Genomic DNA, 19107 nt, shown 5'->3' with positions numbered 1-19107 from the left:
GGCCTATCACCCTCACCTTAACCTCCTTCCACCTATCGTATTCCCAACGCCCCTCCCCTAAGTCCCTCCTCCCTACCGTTTATCTTAGCCTGCTTGGCACACCCTCCTCATTCCTGAAGAAGGGCTTATGCCCGAAATGTCGATTCTCCTGTTCATTTATTGTAGCCACCCTAAAATTGGGAAGAATTTAATCCCAGGATTCCAAAGGTCCCTTCACATTCTATTGAAGAGAAAGATGCTAGGTGACACCAGTGTGATGGAAATACCACTCCTCTGGGCTGATTTTCTATTTTGTTTGTCCTATGATCGACACAAACCCAGAAGTCAAGATCTGCATGATTAGGACTATATTAATCATACAGAGTAAAATGCTGATCAGATGAATCAGGAGTCTTTGTGAAGAACATAGCCCAGGCATAAATGATTAAATAGTTTTGTTATGCCAAATTTTTCTATTTTTAAAAGCCATCTCTACAATTGCACAATCAAGCAGAATAGATACAAGACTGACCGTTCTGATCATGCACAAAGAGATTTATGCATTGGTATTAGCCACAGGAAATGCCAATTGGGCTGAATTTTACTCTCAAAAATTGATAAATTGGGATTGTATCAGAGTTTGCAATTCAAAAAATCTGAGACAGCAAATCAACCCCCTCAATCACATCTACATCTGGTTATATACAGAGCTCAGGGTGGGATGGGTGATGATTAACCTGCTCTCGGGAGATGTTTCATTTAAATGTTATAAGGTTACATGTACTATGTTAATAGTAATCCTATTTTTAACTCATGCTTTCTAGGTTTCCCAAGCTTCAGAAAACCCAGCAGGTCATAGCGCCATGCAGGGCCCTTGGCCCAACTCTCCATGCCAATTAGGTCTCCATTTGCCTGCATTTGGCCCATATCCCTCTAAACCTTTTCTTTTCAGGTACTATCCAAATGTCTTTTAAATTATGTTAACTATACCTACATTCACCTTGTCCTTTGGCAGGTTGTTCTATTTATGCAGCACATTTTTTTATGGTAGATGGAAAGTATTCAACCAGAAGCATGGTGACCAATGGTGTTCCACAGGGAACACTTCTGGGACCCCTGATCTTTGTGATTTTTATAAATTACTTGGGTGAGGAAGTGGAAGGGTGGGTTAGTAAGTTTTCCAATGACATGAAGGCTCGTGGAGTTGTGGATAATGTGGAGGGCTGTTATAGGTTGAATGGGACATTGACAGGATGCAGAACTGGGCTGATAAGTGGCAGATGGAATTCAACCTGGAAAAGTGTGAAGTCATTCACTTTGGAAGTTTGAATTTGAATGCAGAATACAGGGTTAAAGGCAGGATTCTTGGCAGTGTGGAGTAACAGAAGGATCTTGGAGTCCATTTCCACAGATCCCTCAAAGTTGCTACCCAACTTGACAGGGTTGTTAAGAAGGCATATGGTGTGTTAGCTTTTATTAGCAGGGGGATTGAGTTTAAAAGCCACGAGATTAACTGCAGCTCTATCGTGCCCTGGTTAGACCACACTTGGAATACTGCGTTCAGTTCTGGTCCCCTCATTATCAGAAAGATGTGGAAGCTTTAGAGAGGGTGCAGAGGAGAGTTACCAGGATGATGCCTGGATTGGAGGGCATGTTTTAGGAAGAAAGGTTGACGGAGGTAGGACTTTTCTCACTGGTACGAAGAAGGTTGAGAGATGATTTGATAGAGGTGTACAAGATGCTGAGAGGCATAGTTAGAGCGGAGAGCTCGAGACTTTTTGCCATGGCGGAAAATGTCTATCCATGATGGGTTGTAATTTGCTGGAGGAAGGTTTAGGGGAAATGTCAGAGGAAGAGAGTGGTGGAGGCATGGAATGCACTGCCGGCACTGGTGGTAATCAGATACATTATGGATATTTAAGCAACTCTTGCATAGGCACATGGAAGATAGCACAATGAAGGGTATGTAGGTTAGTCTGATCTTAGAGTAGGATAAAAAGCCAGCACAACATTGAGGTCTGAAGGGCCTGTACTGTGCTGTACTGTTCTATGTTAAAAGAGTCACCCAATGAGCCTTCTGTGTAGTGATTTAATACATGGGTCGTTTATCAGAAGACGCTGTGCAGGGTGAGGAAAAGGAAAAGGAACTACCACTGACCTATGATTTATTTGCCCAAATTACTTGAATAATTGGTGAAACATATTCTCTCAAACATTTCCAAAGAGATCAAACTTCAGGATAAATTTGGAATTTATCTTGTGGGATTGGTAAGGTTAAGGAATTCCTCTAAAAGTAGCCTGAGGTCCTGACTTCACTCATTGTCATTAATGAGCATGATTATCCACATGAAATTCCATGTCACTGGTCATGAGTTCTGTGCATCCTTTTGTTGCTTCTGAACAAGGGTCTCCCATGCATTGTATCCATGCTGCGTTTCTTGAGAGAAACCTTCAGGTAGTTTGCAAGACGCTTCCTTTGTCCTCAAGATTTGATCTGGCAGTCAGAACTCAGGCATCCTAAGTGACCTGCCCGGCGGAGTTGGTTTCAGATGATCAATGTTGGTACTATTAGCTGCTTCAAGGAAGTTGATGTAACTCTGCCTGTGCTCCCAGCTGCTGCAGAGAATCCATCTCAAACAATGTTGATGACACTTCTCAAGGGTCTTGATGTGGTGTCAGTATGTCTGCCCAGGCTCTGGAGCCTGTTAGAAGTGTCAGCAGGATCTTGGTATTAGCATGGATGTCGCAGCTGTCAAAGATTCTCATCTGTAGGAATATAAAGGCGGCACTCACAGATTGGATTTTACATTGAATCTCCAGATTGATGTCAGTCTTAGATGAGAGGTAGATTCCCAGCGAAGGAAAATGTTACTCCTATGGTAAGATTTCTCCATTGATCTTAATGGAGGGGTGGACCAGAGTTTGTCCTGGGATGGGTTTGTAAAGGATTTGAGTCTGCTCGAGGTTGAGGTAGAGATAATTTTTTTTTGGTGTGTTTCCACAAAGGCATTAAGCGAGGCTTGAAGTTTCTCTTCTCCAGAGGGGAGATTACATTGTCATCTGCATACTGAGGTTCCATAAGCGACATCTGTGTTATTTTCTTTGTTGATTTCAACTGGTTAAGGTTGAGGGTTTTCTGTCCATCCTGTAGATAGTGACCATATCACTGGGAAGCTTGTTCTTCACAAGATGAAGAATGGTAGTGGCGGAGATGAGAAAAGGATGGGGGCAATGACACATTCCTGTTTAACCCATCTTGACCTCAAAGAATGCTGTCATATTATCATTGATGAAGATTGTTGCTGACATCTTTTTGTGGAGGAGATGGAGAATGTTGATAAATTTCACTGGCCAGCTGGTTTTTAACAGGATTTTCTATTGCACGTCCCCATTGACTGTGTCAAAAGCCTTGGTATTTAATCTTGGAATATGAAATGTATGAATCCTCATGGATAATGAACAAAACAGTTATCCAGAATAAAGAACTGCCCTCTTACACTAACTCAGTGACTGACACACCTTCTCCAACAATAAGCACACAGATACTGACCATCTGGCAAGTAGCTTAGGAGCTGTTTAGTCCTGTACAACTCTCTAGTTTGATACAAACTACAGACTTGAAAATTGTAGTTGTGTCATCAGACCTGGGGCAGGATGCTAGGGAGTTTACTCTGACAACCACGTTATTTATATTCATATCATTATCAAATTAATATCAACTGATGGTGAGTTTATGTTATGCTACAACAACAGTATTAACACTGTTCACTATTAAACAATGATCCATCCAATCTTACCATTCCTCACTTGGGGAACAATATCTCACATCAGCAAGGATCAAAATAGTTTCTTCTAGCTTCATCAAAGGAACACAGATCTCAAGTGCCTTGGAAAGAGAAAGCACATTTTACAAGGAAATTAAGTGTAATTCAATCTCAAATACTACTGAATAGCATGAACTGAAATCACAAAATTTGTATTTTGCAACAGATCATTTGGCCCATCCTCCCTGCACAGTCTCTTCAAATGAGCATGATTACACAGTGCCAATCTCCTGCATTTTCTCCATGTATACCCTCTGTATTCAAATAATCATCCAATGCCATCATACTCACCCTTTTTAAAAACAAAGTCATAGAGTCATATAGGACAGCAACAGACCCTTCGGTCCAACCAGTTATCCTAAACTGAACTAGTCTCATTTGCCTGCTTTTGGGCCATAACCGTCTAAACCTTTCCTATTCATGTATCTGTCCAAATATCTTTTAAAATGTTGTAAATGTACCTGCCTCTACCACTTCCTCGGGCAGCTCATTCCTTACACATACCCACCCTATGTGTGAAAAGTTTGCTTCTCAAGTCTGTTTTAAAACTTTCCCCTCTCACCTTGAACCAATGCGCTTTAGTTTGAGGTTCCTGTACTCTTGGAAAAAGGCCTTGTCTACTCATCCTATCCATGCCCTTTATGCTTTTATAAACCTCTATAAGACCGCCCCTCAGCCTGTGGCATTCCAGTGAAAACAGTTGCAGTGAAATAAGTCCCACCCAATTCAGCCTCTCCTCATAGTTCAAACTTTCCAAGCTCTGCAACATCCATGTAAATTTATTCTGTATCCTTTCTAGTTTATTTTTATTCTTGCTATAGCAAAGTGACCAGAATTTTACGGAGTATTACAAAATTGGTTTCACCAATGTCTTGTACAGCCGCAACAGAACATCCCAAAGGCCGGAATTTGAGCATTTTTTTATTCATTCATGGGGCATGGGCATCTCTAGCTGACCAGCATTTGGAGCTGCATTAGTCCAGGCAACTAGGGAATATTCCAACACACTCTTGACTTGTGCCTGTTGGATGTTGGGCAGACTTTGGGAAGTCAGGAGGTGAGTTACTCCCTATGGTATTCCTAGACTTTAACCTGCTCTTGTAGCTACTCTGTCTATGTGGCGAGTCTAGTTGAGTTTCTGGTCAATGGTGATTTGTCAGTCTTTTCCCTGGGGTGAGAGAGTCCAGAACTAGAGGGCATAGTTTAGGGTGAGATGGGAAAGATATATAAAAGGGACCTAATATTTGATAATGGGATTCAGTGATGGTAACACTATTGAATGTCAAGGGACAGTGATTAGATCATTTCTTATTGGAATGTCCATTGCCTGACATTTGTGTGGCACTAATGTTACTTGCCACTTGTCAGCCTAAGACTGGATATTGTCCTGATCTCGTTGCATTTGAACATGGACTGCTTCAGTATTTGAGTTGTGAATACTGCTGAACACGATGCAATCATCGGTGAACACCCTCTCTTCAGACCTTATGATGCAGTGAAGGTCATTGATAAAAGAGCTGAAGATGGTTGGGACTAGAACACTATCCTGAGGAACTCTGAGTCCTGTGCATTGAGACACTACTACATCGTAAGTGGAGGAACATAGTGGCAAGGTTATATATCGAAATTCTCAAAATCTACTGCTGTTTGAAGACCATGGGAAAAACGTCTGCATCCCATGTAATGCAAGTTAAATAGCAAAAAGGTGGAGGATTAGGTTTGGAAATGTGTGAAAAGGAAATTATTTGTCAGTACATTCTGGGCTTTTTCCTAGCCCTGTAGGAAACATTTGAAGAGCATTTGATGACTATCCATATTTGATGTCATGTTTTAAGGCATTGACTCCTTAATGTAATGTTTTCTTATTAATGCTGCCAAATAAATATCAACAATTGCTTTGTCATAAGGGTCTTTCTGTATATTTCATTATCACTGCTGCTGGAATGTCCACAATCCTTGGTTACCTTCTATCCATGTTTTATCAATGGAAACCAAATTTTAGACTATCACTCTGTGGTGCAAGCCAACTAATATATACATATAATTGGTCATTTGGTAAAACAGAACTGAAAAAGTCTAATTTTGTCAAAGCTTTTCATCTTTCACTCAACAGGACATTTTGAAATAAGGGACAATCAACAATGTATGAGAATGGTCATTGGTTGACAAATGAATTCTGATTGGTAGAGGTGTTGCTATGGTAATGCAGCAATTAATTGACAACTAACTAACAGACTTTGTTTATAGAGTTATAGAATCATAGAGAAGTACAACATGGAAACAAACCCTTTGTCCAACTTGTCCACGCAGACCAAATATCCTAACCCTAATCTAGTCCCATGTGCCAGCACTTGGCTCCTATCACTCCAGACCCTTCCTATTCACATACCTATCCAGATGCCTTTCAAATGCTGTATTTGTACCAGCCTCCACCACTTCCTCTGGCAGCTCATTCCATACATGCGCCAGCCTATGCGTGAAAAAGTTGCCCCTTAGGTCCCTTTTATATATCTTTCCCATCTCACCCTAAACTATGCCCTCTAGTTCTGGACTCCCTCACCCCTGGGAAAAGACTGTCTGCTTATCCTATCCATGCTCCCCATGATTTTATAAATCTCTATAAAGTCAACCCTCAACCTTTGACGCTCCAGGGAAAACAGCCCCATCCTATTCAGTACCTCCCTATAGTTCAAATCCTCCAACCATGGCAATATCCTTGTAAATCTTTTCTGAACCTTTTCAAGTTTCACAACATCCTTTTGAGTAGAACTGCACGCAATATTCCAAAAGTGGAGTAAACGATGTCCTGTACAGCAGCAACATGACATCCCAAATCCTATACTAAATGCTCTTACCAATAAAGGATAGCAGACCAAATGCATTCTTCACTATCCTATCTACCTGCGACTCTACTTTCAAGGAACTATGAACCTGCACTCCAAGGTCTCTTTGTTCAGCAACATGCCCCAGAATCTTACCATAAAATTTATAAACCCTGCTCTGATTTACTTTTCCGAAATGCAGCACCTCGAATTTATCTAAATTAAACTCCATCTGCCACTTCTTAGCCCATTGGCCCATCTGATCATGATCCCATTGTAATCTGAAGTAACCTTCTTCACTGCCCACTACACCTCCAACTTTGGTGTCATCTACAAATTTACCAACTACACCTCCTATGTTCACATCCAAATCATTTATATAAATGACAAAAAGTAGTGGATCCAGCACCGATCCTTGTGGCACTCCACTGGTCACAGGCCTCCAGTCTGAAAAGCAACCCTCCATCACCAGTCTCCCATGGGAAACCTTGTCATATAGATCATGTCCACCGCTCTGCCCTCATCAATCCTCTTTGTTACTTCTTCAAAAAACTCAAGCAAGTTTGTGAGACATGATTTTCCACCCACAATGCCATGCTGACTACCCCTAATCAGTCCTTGCCTTTCCAAATGCATGTACACCCTGTCCCTCAGGATTCCCTCCAACACCTTGCCCATAACCAATGTCAGGCTCACCAGTTCCTTGGCTTTTCCTTACCACTTTTCTTTATATTTAAATCCTGGCAGTTTAATTCTGTTGGTCAGGGCAATGCCCTGACTAAAGCTTCAATGAAATGTGTCTTTCTTTTCAGAAATAATTGTGTATCTTCCACGTGATTATCAAATATACTTCTCTTGAGTTTGTGCCACAAAGGATTACTTCATTATAATGCAGGCACGTCAGCCTATGGATGTGAGCTCAGCCTTATTGAAGATCTACAAGTCATTCACCCTTCTGAGTATTGTGCCAAGTGAATGGGAGACAAACAATATTTAGAAATAATTGGAATTATTTTTCACAGCAATAGTCTCTGCAACCTGATGTTAGAATCTGTACTGAAAAATACCAAAAGTGCCAAGTAGATGATTCAACCTTAGCCCCTTCACCACCTCAGATGTTAGCATACAGCCAGTTTAATTCAGTTTGTGTGACACTGAAGAGCAACCAAGTGCATTGAACAGAACAACAATCTCCCAGTATTAGTGCTAAAGACCTGTGTATCAGAACTAGCCTCCCCACATGCCAAACTATTTCATTATAGCTACACCACTGATAAGTAGACACATTTCAGAAAACAGTTGAGGTTTATTGTATTGACAAAAAGTAGCATCAAATATGACCAATTACTCTACCCCTATCATTAGTAAAGTAATAGAACTCTCAGTAGTGTCAAGTAATACATGCTCATCAGTAACCTGTTCATCAATGTTTTATCATTTACAATGTCACAAACTTTAAACCTCTTCAGAGCCTTGATCTAGACACAGACAGAAGATCTGAATGCCAGAGAAAGGAGAGTGGCTGCTCTTAATATTAGTGTTTGACTGGATATGAGTCTGAAGTACAACAGCAAACCTGATGTCAACACAGATCAAAAGGAAAAATCTCCAGTAGCTGGGGACACTGCTTAATGCAAGTCATGGTTGCCAAAAGCAAATCATTACATTCACAGAAAACAATTGTAGAGGAGCTCCTAACAGAAAAATGATTTTTTTTCTGATACACCAGTAATAGGTTTATTTTTGCAAGATGCTACAATTTTCAGCATCATACACAGCTCCTCCTATAATAAACCAGTCAACCAATGGCAGAAGCTAAACACATACATTTTGAGCTGAATTCTCAGGTAATAAACATTTCCACAAGGAACAATCCAATTTCTTACCACTGATCTTCAACAGCACCAACATTAGTGAAGCCCCCAATTCTGAGACCACCACCGTCCAGAAGCTCAATTGCACAACTAATTGCAACAATATGGCCAGTATTCACTACTCACATTGATAGATGCAGCTGCTACAACATTAGAGAAATTGGAAATTATTCAGGAAAGAGCTGTTACTTGATTGGTGCCTTGCCACAAGACTTAATACTCTCCAACACAGTGCACTGTGTTACTTAAACAATGCACTACAACAACTTACTGTGACAGCAGCTCCCAACCCACAAAGAACAGCAAAACGCTTGTGGCTTCATCAGCTCCAAATTCACTCTGACTGGTGTAAGTCTTGAAATTCCCTATGGAACACCATCTGTGTGACATGATACAATCAAACCTGCAGTGGTTCAAGAAGTCCCATCAATATCTTGGGGATAACAATAAATGCTCACATCAGACATATCTTAGAGCAGCATTTAAAAAAATCAGTAAAAGCAAAGCACTGCGGGTGCTAGAGATCTGAAATAAAAAACAGAAAGTGCAGATTCTGCAAGAGCGGCACTCTTCTGTGCAGAGAAAAATATCATGGGCCATTTTGTCAATCTTGCAAAGTGAGGAAAAGATGCATTGTTTACCATTCTACTCTGTATAGAATTGACTGGATGTATTTTAATGCCACTTTTTAAATATAATGTGGTGACTTAATTCAAACCATATAAGCACTGCTTCACATTAAATACAATGAATTTAACAAACATTGTTTATTTTAATTTGTTCATTTAACTTTCACGTACCTGATAGATATCACTTTTACCTATCATGAAATTAAGATATTTGGGGGCTTCAATATCTTTTCTATTTTCAAGCATCGTCCTTATCCAGATACTGACACTTTGACCAGTTTGTGGGTTGTCAGGTTGATTGCTGCTGGATTTGAGTGTTGTTTTCTTCAGCAGGCCATTCCCTAAGGAAACAACGTCATTGTTATACTTTGATTTATCTATCTCAATGATCTTGTTGACAACTGCATGCATGGTACATACCAAGCACATCAATCCAGCCTTCAAGGTATTGCACTGAATCACAAGCTATATGTTCATGCTCCATATCATAGAATGTTCTAATTGTTACAGCTCTGTTGGGCACAAAAAGAACAAATCTAAGTGAATAATTAGGTGAAACAAATCTCACATTTTGCAAATATGTGTTCATCGTAAAAAGAAATGTCATCTTAGTCTTTACAGTACATACTACAACACGGCTTAGTGATCTAGGAGCATACAGGATGATGGAGGTTCTTCACAAATATCCTTGCACAACAAAACTTTGTGAAATCAGGTTATTTTAAAGTCTTGGAGAATTGCCACCCTTTACCAGTATTCAAAATGGATTCAAATATAGAACAGAATGGAACCATCTCTTGAATTTAGGTATTTGCTTTTTCAATAATGGATATTCATTTAAAATTTTAATAACTAATATCTTCACCCTATGTCAGACATAAGGTGGCAAAATTTTCTAATCTCTAAGTTAACATATTTCACATTCAATCATTGGATAGACTGCATCCTAATTTGGACATTGTTAGGTTGAAAATGATCATTCTGTTCAATGAAAGATTGATTCGATTTTATTGATTGATTTTATAAATATGACCTTAAGACATAGGAGCATAAATTAGGCCATTCAGCCCATTGAGTCTGCTCCGCCAATTTATCATGGCTGATATGTTTCTCAACCCCAACCTCCTGCTTTCCTCCCATAACCCTTGATCCCGTTGATAATCAAGAATCTATCTATCTAACTCAGCTTAAATATACTCAATGATCTGGCCTCCACAGCCTTCTGCAGCAATGAATTCCACAGATTCATCACTCTGTGGCTGGAGAAGTTTCTTCTTATCTCCATTCTAAAAGGTGTTCCCTTTAAGAGTTCTGGTCTCTCCTACCAATGGAAACATCTTCCCAAGATATACTCTGTCCTGGCCATTCAGTATTCTGTATGTTTCAATTAGATCCCCCTTCATTCTTCTAAACTCCATTGAGTATAGACCCAGAGAGCTCAAACGATCCTCAAATGTTAAGTTTTTCATTCCTGGGACAATTCTTGTGAACCCCCTTGCAATCTATAGAATCCCTATAGTGTGCAAAAAGGCCCATCGGCCCAACAAGTCCACAATGACTCTTCGAAGAGTAACCCCCCAGACCTATTCCTCTACCCTATTATCCTCTATTTATCCTGACTAATACACTTAACCTACACATCCCTGAATACTATGGGAAATTCAGCACGGCCAATTCAACTAACCTCCACATTTTGGATTGTGGGATTCCTCCCGAAGCATCTGGAGGAAACCCACGCAGACATGGGGAGAATGTGCAAATGCCACACAGTCGACTGCGGGTGGATTTGAACCCGGGTCCCTGGCCCTGTGAGGTAGCAGTGCTAACCACTGAGCCACCATGCCGCACTGCCGCTAAACACACTCCAGGGCTTGTACATCCTTCCTGAGAGATGGAGCACAAAACTGTGAACAATACGCCAAATGTGGTCGGACCAGAGCTTTACAGAGCCTCAGAAGTACATCCCTGCTTTTATATTCTAAGCCTCTCAAAATAAATGCCATCATTACATTTTCCTTCCTATCTACTGATTCAACCTGCAAGTTTAACTTGAGGGAATCCTGACTAGAACTCAAATGTTTCTGTGCACTTCAGACTTCTGAATTTTCTCCCCATTTAAAAAACTGTCCATGCCTCTATTCTTCCTAACAAGGTGCATGACCTCACACTTTCCCACATTGTACTCCATCTGCCACTTCTTTGTCCACTCTTCTAACCTGTCCAAATTCGTCTGCAGCCTCCCCACCTTCTCAATGCTACCAGTCCCTCTACCTATCTTTGTATTGTCTGCAGGCTTAGCCAGAGTGCATTAGTTCCTTCATCTAGATCGTTAATGTAGGAAGTGAAAAGTTGTGGTCCCAACACTGAGCCTTGTGAAACACCATTTGTCACTGGCTGCCATCCTGAGAAGGTCCCTTTTATCCCTACGATCTGCTTTCTGCCAGACAGTCAAGCTTCTATCCACACTAGCACCTTGCCTCTAACACCATGGGCCCTTATGTTACTCAGCAGCCTCCTGTGCAGAACCTTGTCAAAGGTCTTCTTGTAGTCCAGGTAGATAACATCCATTGGCTCTCTTTGGTCTAACCTGCTTGTTACTTCCTCAAAGAATTCTAGTTGATTTGTCAGGCATGACCACTCCTTGATGAAACCATGCTGATTTTGCCCTATTTTACCATGCACTTCTAAGTATTCAGAAATCTCATGCTTCACAATGGATTCCAGATCTTTTTACAATCGAGGTTAGGCTAATCAGTCTGTAATTTTCCTCAGGCCCTTTTTAAGTAGGGGTGTCATGTTAGCAGTTTTCCAGTCCTTTGCGACCCTTCCTGATTCTAGCAATTCCTGAAATATCACCACTAACGTCTCCCCTTAGAAGTCTGCAGTGTAGTCCATCTGATCCAGGTGATTTATCCACCTTCAGGCCATTCAGTTTTTCTAGCACCTTCTCCTTGGTGATGGTCACATACTCAATTCTGCCCCCTCACGCTCTTGAATTTTTGAGATATTACTCATGTCTTCCACTGTGAAGACTGACACGAAGTAATTATTCTGTTCCTCAGCCATTTCCTTGTTCCTCACTACTATCTCTCCACGTCATTTTCCAGCAGCCCAATGTCCAGTTTTGCCTCTCTTTTGCCCTGTGTATATGTAAGGAAATTCTTAGCCTTCCTTTATATTACTGGCTAGCTTAATGTTGCACTATAAATCATTCTCAAAATTAATTTTAAAATTTAAGCAGATATTGTCAACCTGTTATTACCCAGGCAAAGAACAGATATCATGGTAACCTTAGGAAACAGTGTCCATGAAATCATCAACGATCAGAAATATCAAAGACTTGGTGGCAAATATATAACTTTAAAAGGGTTAATTTTAAAGAAATGAGGGAACAATACAGTGAAAGCTGAAGAACATGCTGTACATGGATATAATTTGAAAAGACATTTTCCAAGGTTTGATATGAAAGCAAGTGAATCGAAAGCTACAAGATTTTAGAGTAAATTTTGGAAATAGATAAAAAAGTGGCAGAAAGATAGACAATAATAGATATTGTGGGCACCCAGGATTGATGATGGAACCACTACTACCTCTCATTCATATTACTAACTTGAATTCTGAAACTCATAAATTCAGCAAATTTGGAGAAGATAATAAACTAGAAAGGGCAGTGGAATATCTCAGAAGATACGAGATAATTTGGATAATAACCTAAATGGGCAGAACAGTAAAAATAAAATGTAATGCAGTTAACTCTGAAATACTGCACTTGGAACGAAAAATGGATGAAACACGAATGGTACTGAAATAGCCAAGAATGAATTCGAAAGAAGACCAAGGTCTTAGAACACTTGAGACTCAATGAGTCCAACCAAAGCAGAATAATTTGTTCGTTGACAACAAATCAGTAGATACAAGTCAAAGAAAGTCATGATCAAGCTATATACCGTTCTCGTCAGATCATAACTTGAGAACTAATCATTGTGCCATTCACTGAGACACAAAGTTTATTTTCAAATATTGGAACAATAAGAATAAACAAGAACTGGAATAACAAATATGATGATCTTTTTGGGTGTTTCAGTGACTGTCATTTCAACACAGTATGTTTATACAGATCCTTAGCAGCACTGGGCAGGACTTCTTCTCCATGTTTGGTGTAGAAAATGTTTAAACACCCTTACAAAGAAGGGGAATATCATTTCACTACCCCTGCAGTCTGAGGGACTCTATCCTCCCAACAGTTTCAGAAAAGTTTCCAAGCCATTTCATCATATAATTTCACCAGTGTGCAGTACCATTTTATCATCACAAAGTATGTAACAGTAAAAAAAATTCTTCAACAGTTATGAATATAACAACATATCAACAGAAAGATTCCCCTTGCTTTAGAGAGCATACAGTCCCCTCTGTGCTAGCCCCAAAAATTAACATTTTACTATATCTTTTCCCTTGGTGTTAATAAAAAAAACACATAAATTGAATACATTACAGTCAGTAGTAATTGAATCATGATTGGAAAATACAGGACTCGTTGATAGATGGTAAAGTTGGTGGTTACGAGATTCCCAGTTGAGTATGGCTTCCTACTGGGATTCAGGTCAAGAGGAAGTTTGATTCCAGTCACCTGCAGGTGAGTCAGGTATAGACAATGGTCACTTTCCTTGCTGGACACAATGTCATGAGTTTTTAGTAAGGTCACCCTCACTTTTCCTTTTCCCCTAGAAAGTAAAAAAAGACTACTTCAGCAATCCAAATTAAAATGTAGCACAGATAAAAATTGCAGGAAAAGCTCGACAGATTTGGAAGAATCTGTGGAGAGAAAACAGAGTTAATGTTTCAGGTCCAGTGACCCTTCCTGAGAACTGATGGTAGCTAGGAAAATGTTGGTTTTTATGCAGAAGATTGGGTGGGAGGAGGGGGTAAGGAGTAAACAATAGGAAGAGATGAAGCCTAAACAGAAAGAAGAACAGTTGGACAGACAACCCAAACCCTTAACTTGGTTTTCTCTCCTCAGATACAGCCAGACCTGCTCAGCTTTTCCAACAATTTCTGTTTTTGTTTCTGATTTTCAGCATCTGCAGTTCTTTCAGTTTTTATATAGTCTTTTGTAATGTGGATTAAAATGGTAGTAAATGTTCATGGACATTGTAAAATGTATTTCTGATCAGTACGCCTAAATCCATACTTGCCATCGGAGGCACAGCAATATTATCTAATGAAAAGGTAAGCATATTTGAAGAACAGGTAGCTCTAATTTCAAACCTTAAAAAAAAACTATGGCTCTGTTATATTATGTAAATACAAGTGATAAACATTGTTACCTAAAAGTTTTGCTCCAATAATTTAATGAGAAACAGCTCATTATTCATCAGTATGTGGAAAAATAACAATTTATATAGTATCTTTAATGACTACAATGTAACAAGCCACTTCACAGATTGGACTGATTGGACACAACAGATGTGAGATAAGATTTAAGAGATGTTTGAAGACAAACATAGTAGATGTGATAAACATTTGAACATAGGAGGGTTTCAGGAACTTTTTGAAGGAGTTGATAGAAGTAGCAAGCTGGAAAGATTTACACAGGACTTCCAGAGCATTGAGTGGGTAGAACTGAAGGAGGAAGAGCAAATTCAAAAGCCAGAGTTGCAAGAATCAATGGTACTCTAACATAAACCAGAAGGAGGATGCAGCAACAAGCAGGGAGGTCAAGAGTGACACATAGAATATGGACACATTTTTGAAATTATTGTGATGACAGATAGAGAAGAGGCAATAAAGATTCTTGGGAATAGGGAAGGTAGAATTAAAGATGGGCAAAATATAAGTGGTGGGGTTTGGGCCATGTTTCAAATTCTGAACTACAAAAGTTGGAAAATCTTGGAATAATCTAATCTGGAGGCGATAACTTGGATAAACATTTCTGGCACACTAATCATAATGGAAAGATGATAGAGGAGGAATGGATAATCCCAGTACTAGAGTGTGGAGTTTGAAGGTCAGCTCAGGGTCAATACGCTCCATATTAACCGCCAACGAATCTGCTTTGTTGGCACCTCTTCCTCCAATTTAAGTGCCCATTTCCTCCACCTTCTCTGTGGTGCATACATCTTCAAGTGCTTTGACAGCACACCCCAAAGACAAACAAGAAAAGCAAACGAGCTTTGATCAAATTCATAAAGCACATCAAATCAGAAATATTTCTCGATTCAGCGGGTAAATGGTGCGCGACTGCACAGTACAACCATCACTGAATGGCATACTACGTTCATGAGTACTGATGTGTGAAGGCGGAGTTGTTTACACGATGGGGGCACACAATGCTGTGGCAGTGGCGTGTGAACAGTGAGCTGATAGAATGTGTCACAGTCCGAGCGGCCGGTACATCGAAAGTGGCCGCAGGGTGCACCGCGAGGAGTGTCAATGTCCCGGCCCCGGGTGCAGCCAGTGCCAGCGATCTGTGTGTGGGGTTGCGGCCGCCTGAGGCTCGGCTACTCACCGGCTCCGGATCATCTACCCACAGCCCGAGGCCCGCCGCCCCGAGGAGGCCCGGTTACCGCGGCGACCGGCGTGACGTCACAGAGCCAGCGGCCCTGTGACGTCACTGCACGCGGGCCGGCCGGGCGAAGTACCGCGCCTGCGAGGCGTCGTGTTTCGACGGGCGTCCACCCCCTGGAAAGCTTTGTGTTAATGTTTCTGCTAGGGTGACAAAATGATGCGAATTTAACGCTGGTCTTGCAAACGACAGCTTATGTTGAAATTAAAAATAATAAAGATTCTAATCATTATTAATACAGCGAGTTTAAAAATCTGGCATCAGTGCAAACAAGTGAAGACCAGGAATGCATAAAACAAATGATGAAAATTAAACTTTGAAACCAATGAGCCAGTACGATGTTTAAACTTTTGCAACAAAATGCAACGGTCGAAGTTTCGCTTTTTTGTTGAAGCAGATTAATTCGATTAAAAATATATAGAACATACAGTGCAATGAGGAGAAATGAAACATTAAGACGAATGGCCTCAGGCTGGGCTGCACAATGGGTGTAATGTTCCCTCAGAAAGGGCTTCCACGCTGGAAAATCGCATCCTTTTGTGTTTTTTGTGGTTTCGGAGAGATTTCAAATAAGTAATGTTTTGCTGAATGTAATTTGGAATCGTGACGAATGATGGATTAAATGTATAATCAATATTTTGGTGCATTAAGAATTGCTGTAAGTTCATTCATAGCAAATTTTCTTGAGGGTAAAAGAAACGCAAATCTGCACAATGCCAATAACATAGAAAAACCCCATTTCCCTCCAAAGGACTACGATGCCATTCAAAGACCTAGTTTCTCAGACATACTTCTCAATTTTTTTTTGCCAGCACATTCTCGAGATAATACTACTAATAAAACAAGACAAATGACAGCACCCATTTACTGCGTCCATTGATAATTATTGTTTTTGTTCTTCTGTGCCCGTCAGTCACAGGCATTACGGAACCTCTTTCTAAAATCAGGAAGGGATTTGAAAAAGAGTGACGCAACCGAAAAAACAATCATTGCATGACGATGCAAAGGATTTTGTCACATGAATTGACAGTTCCCTCCCACAAAGTCTAGGAGCGGATCGATAGCAGTTTCTGCAGCCGATGCTGGAAATCGAAAATAAAAACAGAAATTTCTAGGTCTGTGGGGAGAAAACAGAGTTAACGTTGAGTCCAGTGACATTTCTTCAGAACTGTTCTTAGTGTCTCAGTTCTTAATTATCTTAGATTTCTTTTCATTGCTCTCTTTAACCTTGCGATAATGATGTGGATTTTTAGCATGTTTTATCTTCTTTTCTGCACTGACATGGTTCTAACATCCTTGCTATAACGGACGTCAGAACTCCATATAATCAGAAACCAATCTTGAACTGCATTTTACAGGATTGACAAATTAGCGGCCAGAGGATACGCCTATTTTCCAATTAAAGAGGCCCCTGAAAGATAAGGGAGAGGGGGAATGGAGCATTTTCGTGTTGAAGAGCCATGTCAGAAATGAAAGAAATACACAACACAACTGTCTAGCCACCATTACAGGGGAAACTCTGTTTACAGCTGTGGTTGTGGTGGCTACGAGAGTGCAACTAGGGGGCTTCAAAGCAATTGTGGAAAGCCAGACTAGCTGATCTGCCACTGGAAGACCATCTCAAGAAATGGGTTAGACTCAGGAAGCCACACAAGTTGGTGGTGTAGGGTGTGGACTATTAGTTCGCAATGGAACCATCACGTGATTAAGTGGCCTTTCCAAATCCTCTCTCCTCCAGCAAAAAATGGGACTCTGATGAGGAATAGTGTGATAATTTTGTGCTATACCTACCCTGAAAATCCAGCCCCCTGCATACAATTACTCAAGATTGCTTCTGTGATGCATAATTTTCCTCTTAAATCTATTCTGTATACTTTATGGTGTTAATTACTTTTATATAATATACAGCAATTCAATGATCTAACCATCATCTTTGACAAACTCACCATTATCACTTGCTTTTATTCTTTATGCTATTGATTATAAAACACAGGAGTGAATTGCAGAACTCAAGCCAACTCCTGAATGTGTTGCCACCACCTTGGCATTAACTGGAGAAAAGGGCACTCAGGTGACTACAACACACACAATCCTGGCAAACAGTTAGCTAAGGCAATTATCAATATTATTAGAAGATTTTTTTCCATAGACTGCAATTGTGTCAAAGGTATACTGGACCTCCAACTTGATTGCAACTCACAGAAAGTCAGAGCATCATGGAAGCTCGGAGTTTAATGAAGCAAATGTGACGATTTAACTTTGAACCTGAACCCTCATGCTATCTGCCTGCAAAGTCTTGCAAATGGATACACCTCTGTTGTCAACAGATTCAACAGACAGTGTGAGGCACCTCCATCTTATGCTGCTGTCTTTTTCTCCTCATTTAGATTAGTAGCACAATGCTTTCACAGTGGGACCGCTGACTTCTTTTTGCTTAGGGAATTCTGATTGCTAGCCATCACTGCCTCTTTCCTCCCTTCCACCTCCGTCTCTATGCTAACCCCTAATTAGACAATGAACATAGATCTGGTAGCTACAGCAGCAGATACATTATGGTATGCCATACTCATTTGTCTTGTGCTACCCTCACACATTCACTGTAGTTTGTCTGAAACCCCTTGATACACTCTGAACACAGAATATCTACTAATTACGCATCAAACATAAAGCTAAGCCAGTGGGACCAGGTTCCAGAAACACTGATGGTTGATTGAGATTTTGGAGAAGACTTGTAGCATTGGACAGACAGGCAGAAAGCTAGCCACCAGGATAAATGAGCACCAAATAGCTACCAAAAGACATGACCAACTATCACTGGTATCCATACACACAGACGATGTGGGACACCAGTTCAACTGAGACAATACGTCCATCCTGGGACAGGCTAAACAAAGATACACATGAGAATTCTTAGAGGCCTGGCATGCAAACTGGAACTCCATTAACAAACATATAGATTTAGTCCCCATTTACCAAACTCTCAGAAACAGAACTGTAAACGAATTCACCTGCCACAACAAATCCAGACAGATAAATAACAAGGAGGGCAGAACACAAATGCTTCACTGGAGGCTTACCTAGCATGGTGATGGAACATGTAAGAACAAATCTACCAGCTCAATGAGCAAATTTATGACCTAACTTTTTGAGAATTCAACAAAGTCCTGGCAAAATTAAGCCCTGCATTTCCATGACATTTCTGCTCCTGCTTTATTGGTTGTGGAGGCTAAGTTACTATCTAAGTGAACTCATTGAGTTGCTGCAGTGTATTTTGGAGACATGAGGAAGCATTAGTAACATTGTCCTTATTCAAAGTTACCTCAAAACATATGGATGTGTATTTTGAAGAAAATTCTCAGTCATTAAGTCACATTAGGAATAATTCCAAATATATTTTATTAAATTCAACATTGTGGT

At 40.3% G+C, this 19107-nt stretch overlaps 1 protein-coding gene across 1 annotated transcript in view; it reads right to left on the bottom strand.

Moving 5' to 3' along the window:
• The window catches only part of LOC122562816 (peptidyl-prolyl cis-trans isomerase FKBP8-like), a 32555-nt gene extending 16837 nt beyond the window's left edge, over positions 1–15718 (bottom strand). The window contains exons 1-5 of the mRNA XM_043716061.1: positions 15634–15718; positions 13621–13849; positions 9549–9640; positions 9300–9469; positions 3777–3865 (exon numbers count right to left, since the gene is read on the bottom strand). Of these exons, the coding sequence (XP_043571996.1) occupies positions 3777–3865; positions 9300–9469; positions 9549–9612 (323 nt within the window). The 5' untranslated portion in view covers positions 9613–9640; positions 13621–13849; positions 15634–15718. The remainder of the gene's footprint in view (positions 1–3776; positions 3866–9299; positions 9470–9548; positions 9641–13620; positions 13850–15633) is intronic.
• Between the last annotated feature and the right edge of the window lie 3389 nt (positions 15719–19107).

Source organism: Chiloscyllium plagiosum, chromosome 25, assembly GCF_004010195.1.
Source record: "Chiloscyllium plagiosum isolate BGI_BamShark_2017 chromosome 25, ASM401019v2, whole genome shotgun sequence".
NCBI lineage: Eukaryota > Metazoa > Chordata > Chondrichthyes > Orectolobiformes > Hemiscylliidae > Chiloscyllium > Chiloscyllium plagiosum.
Note: the sequence above shows the minus strand (reverse complement) of the source record. Positions and strands in the feature narration are given on the sequence as shown.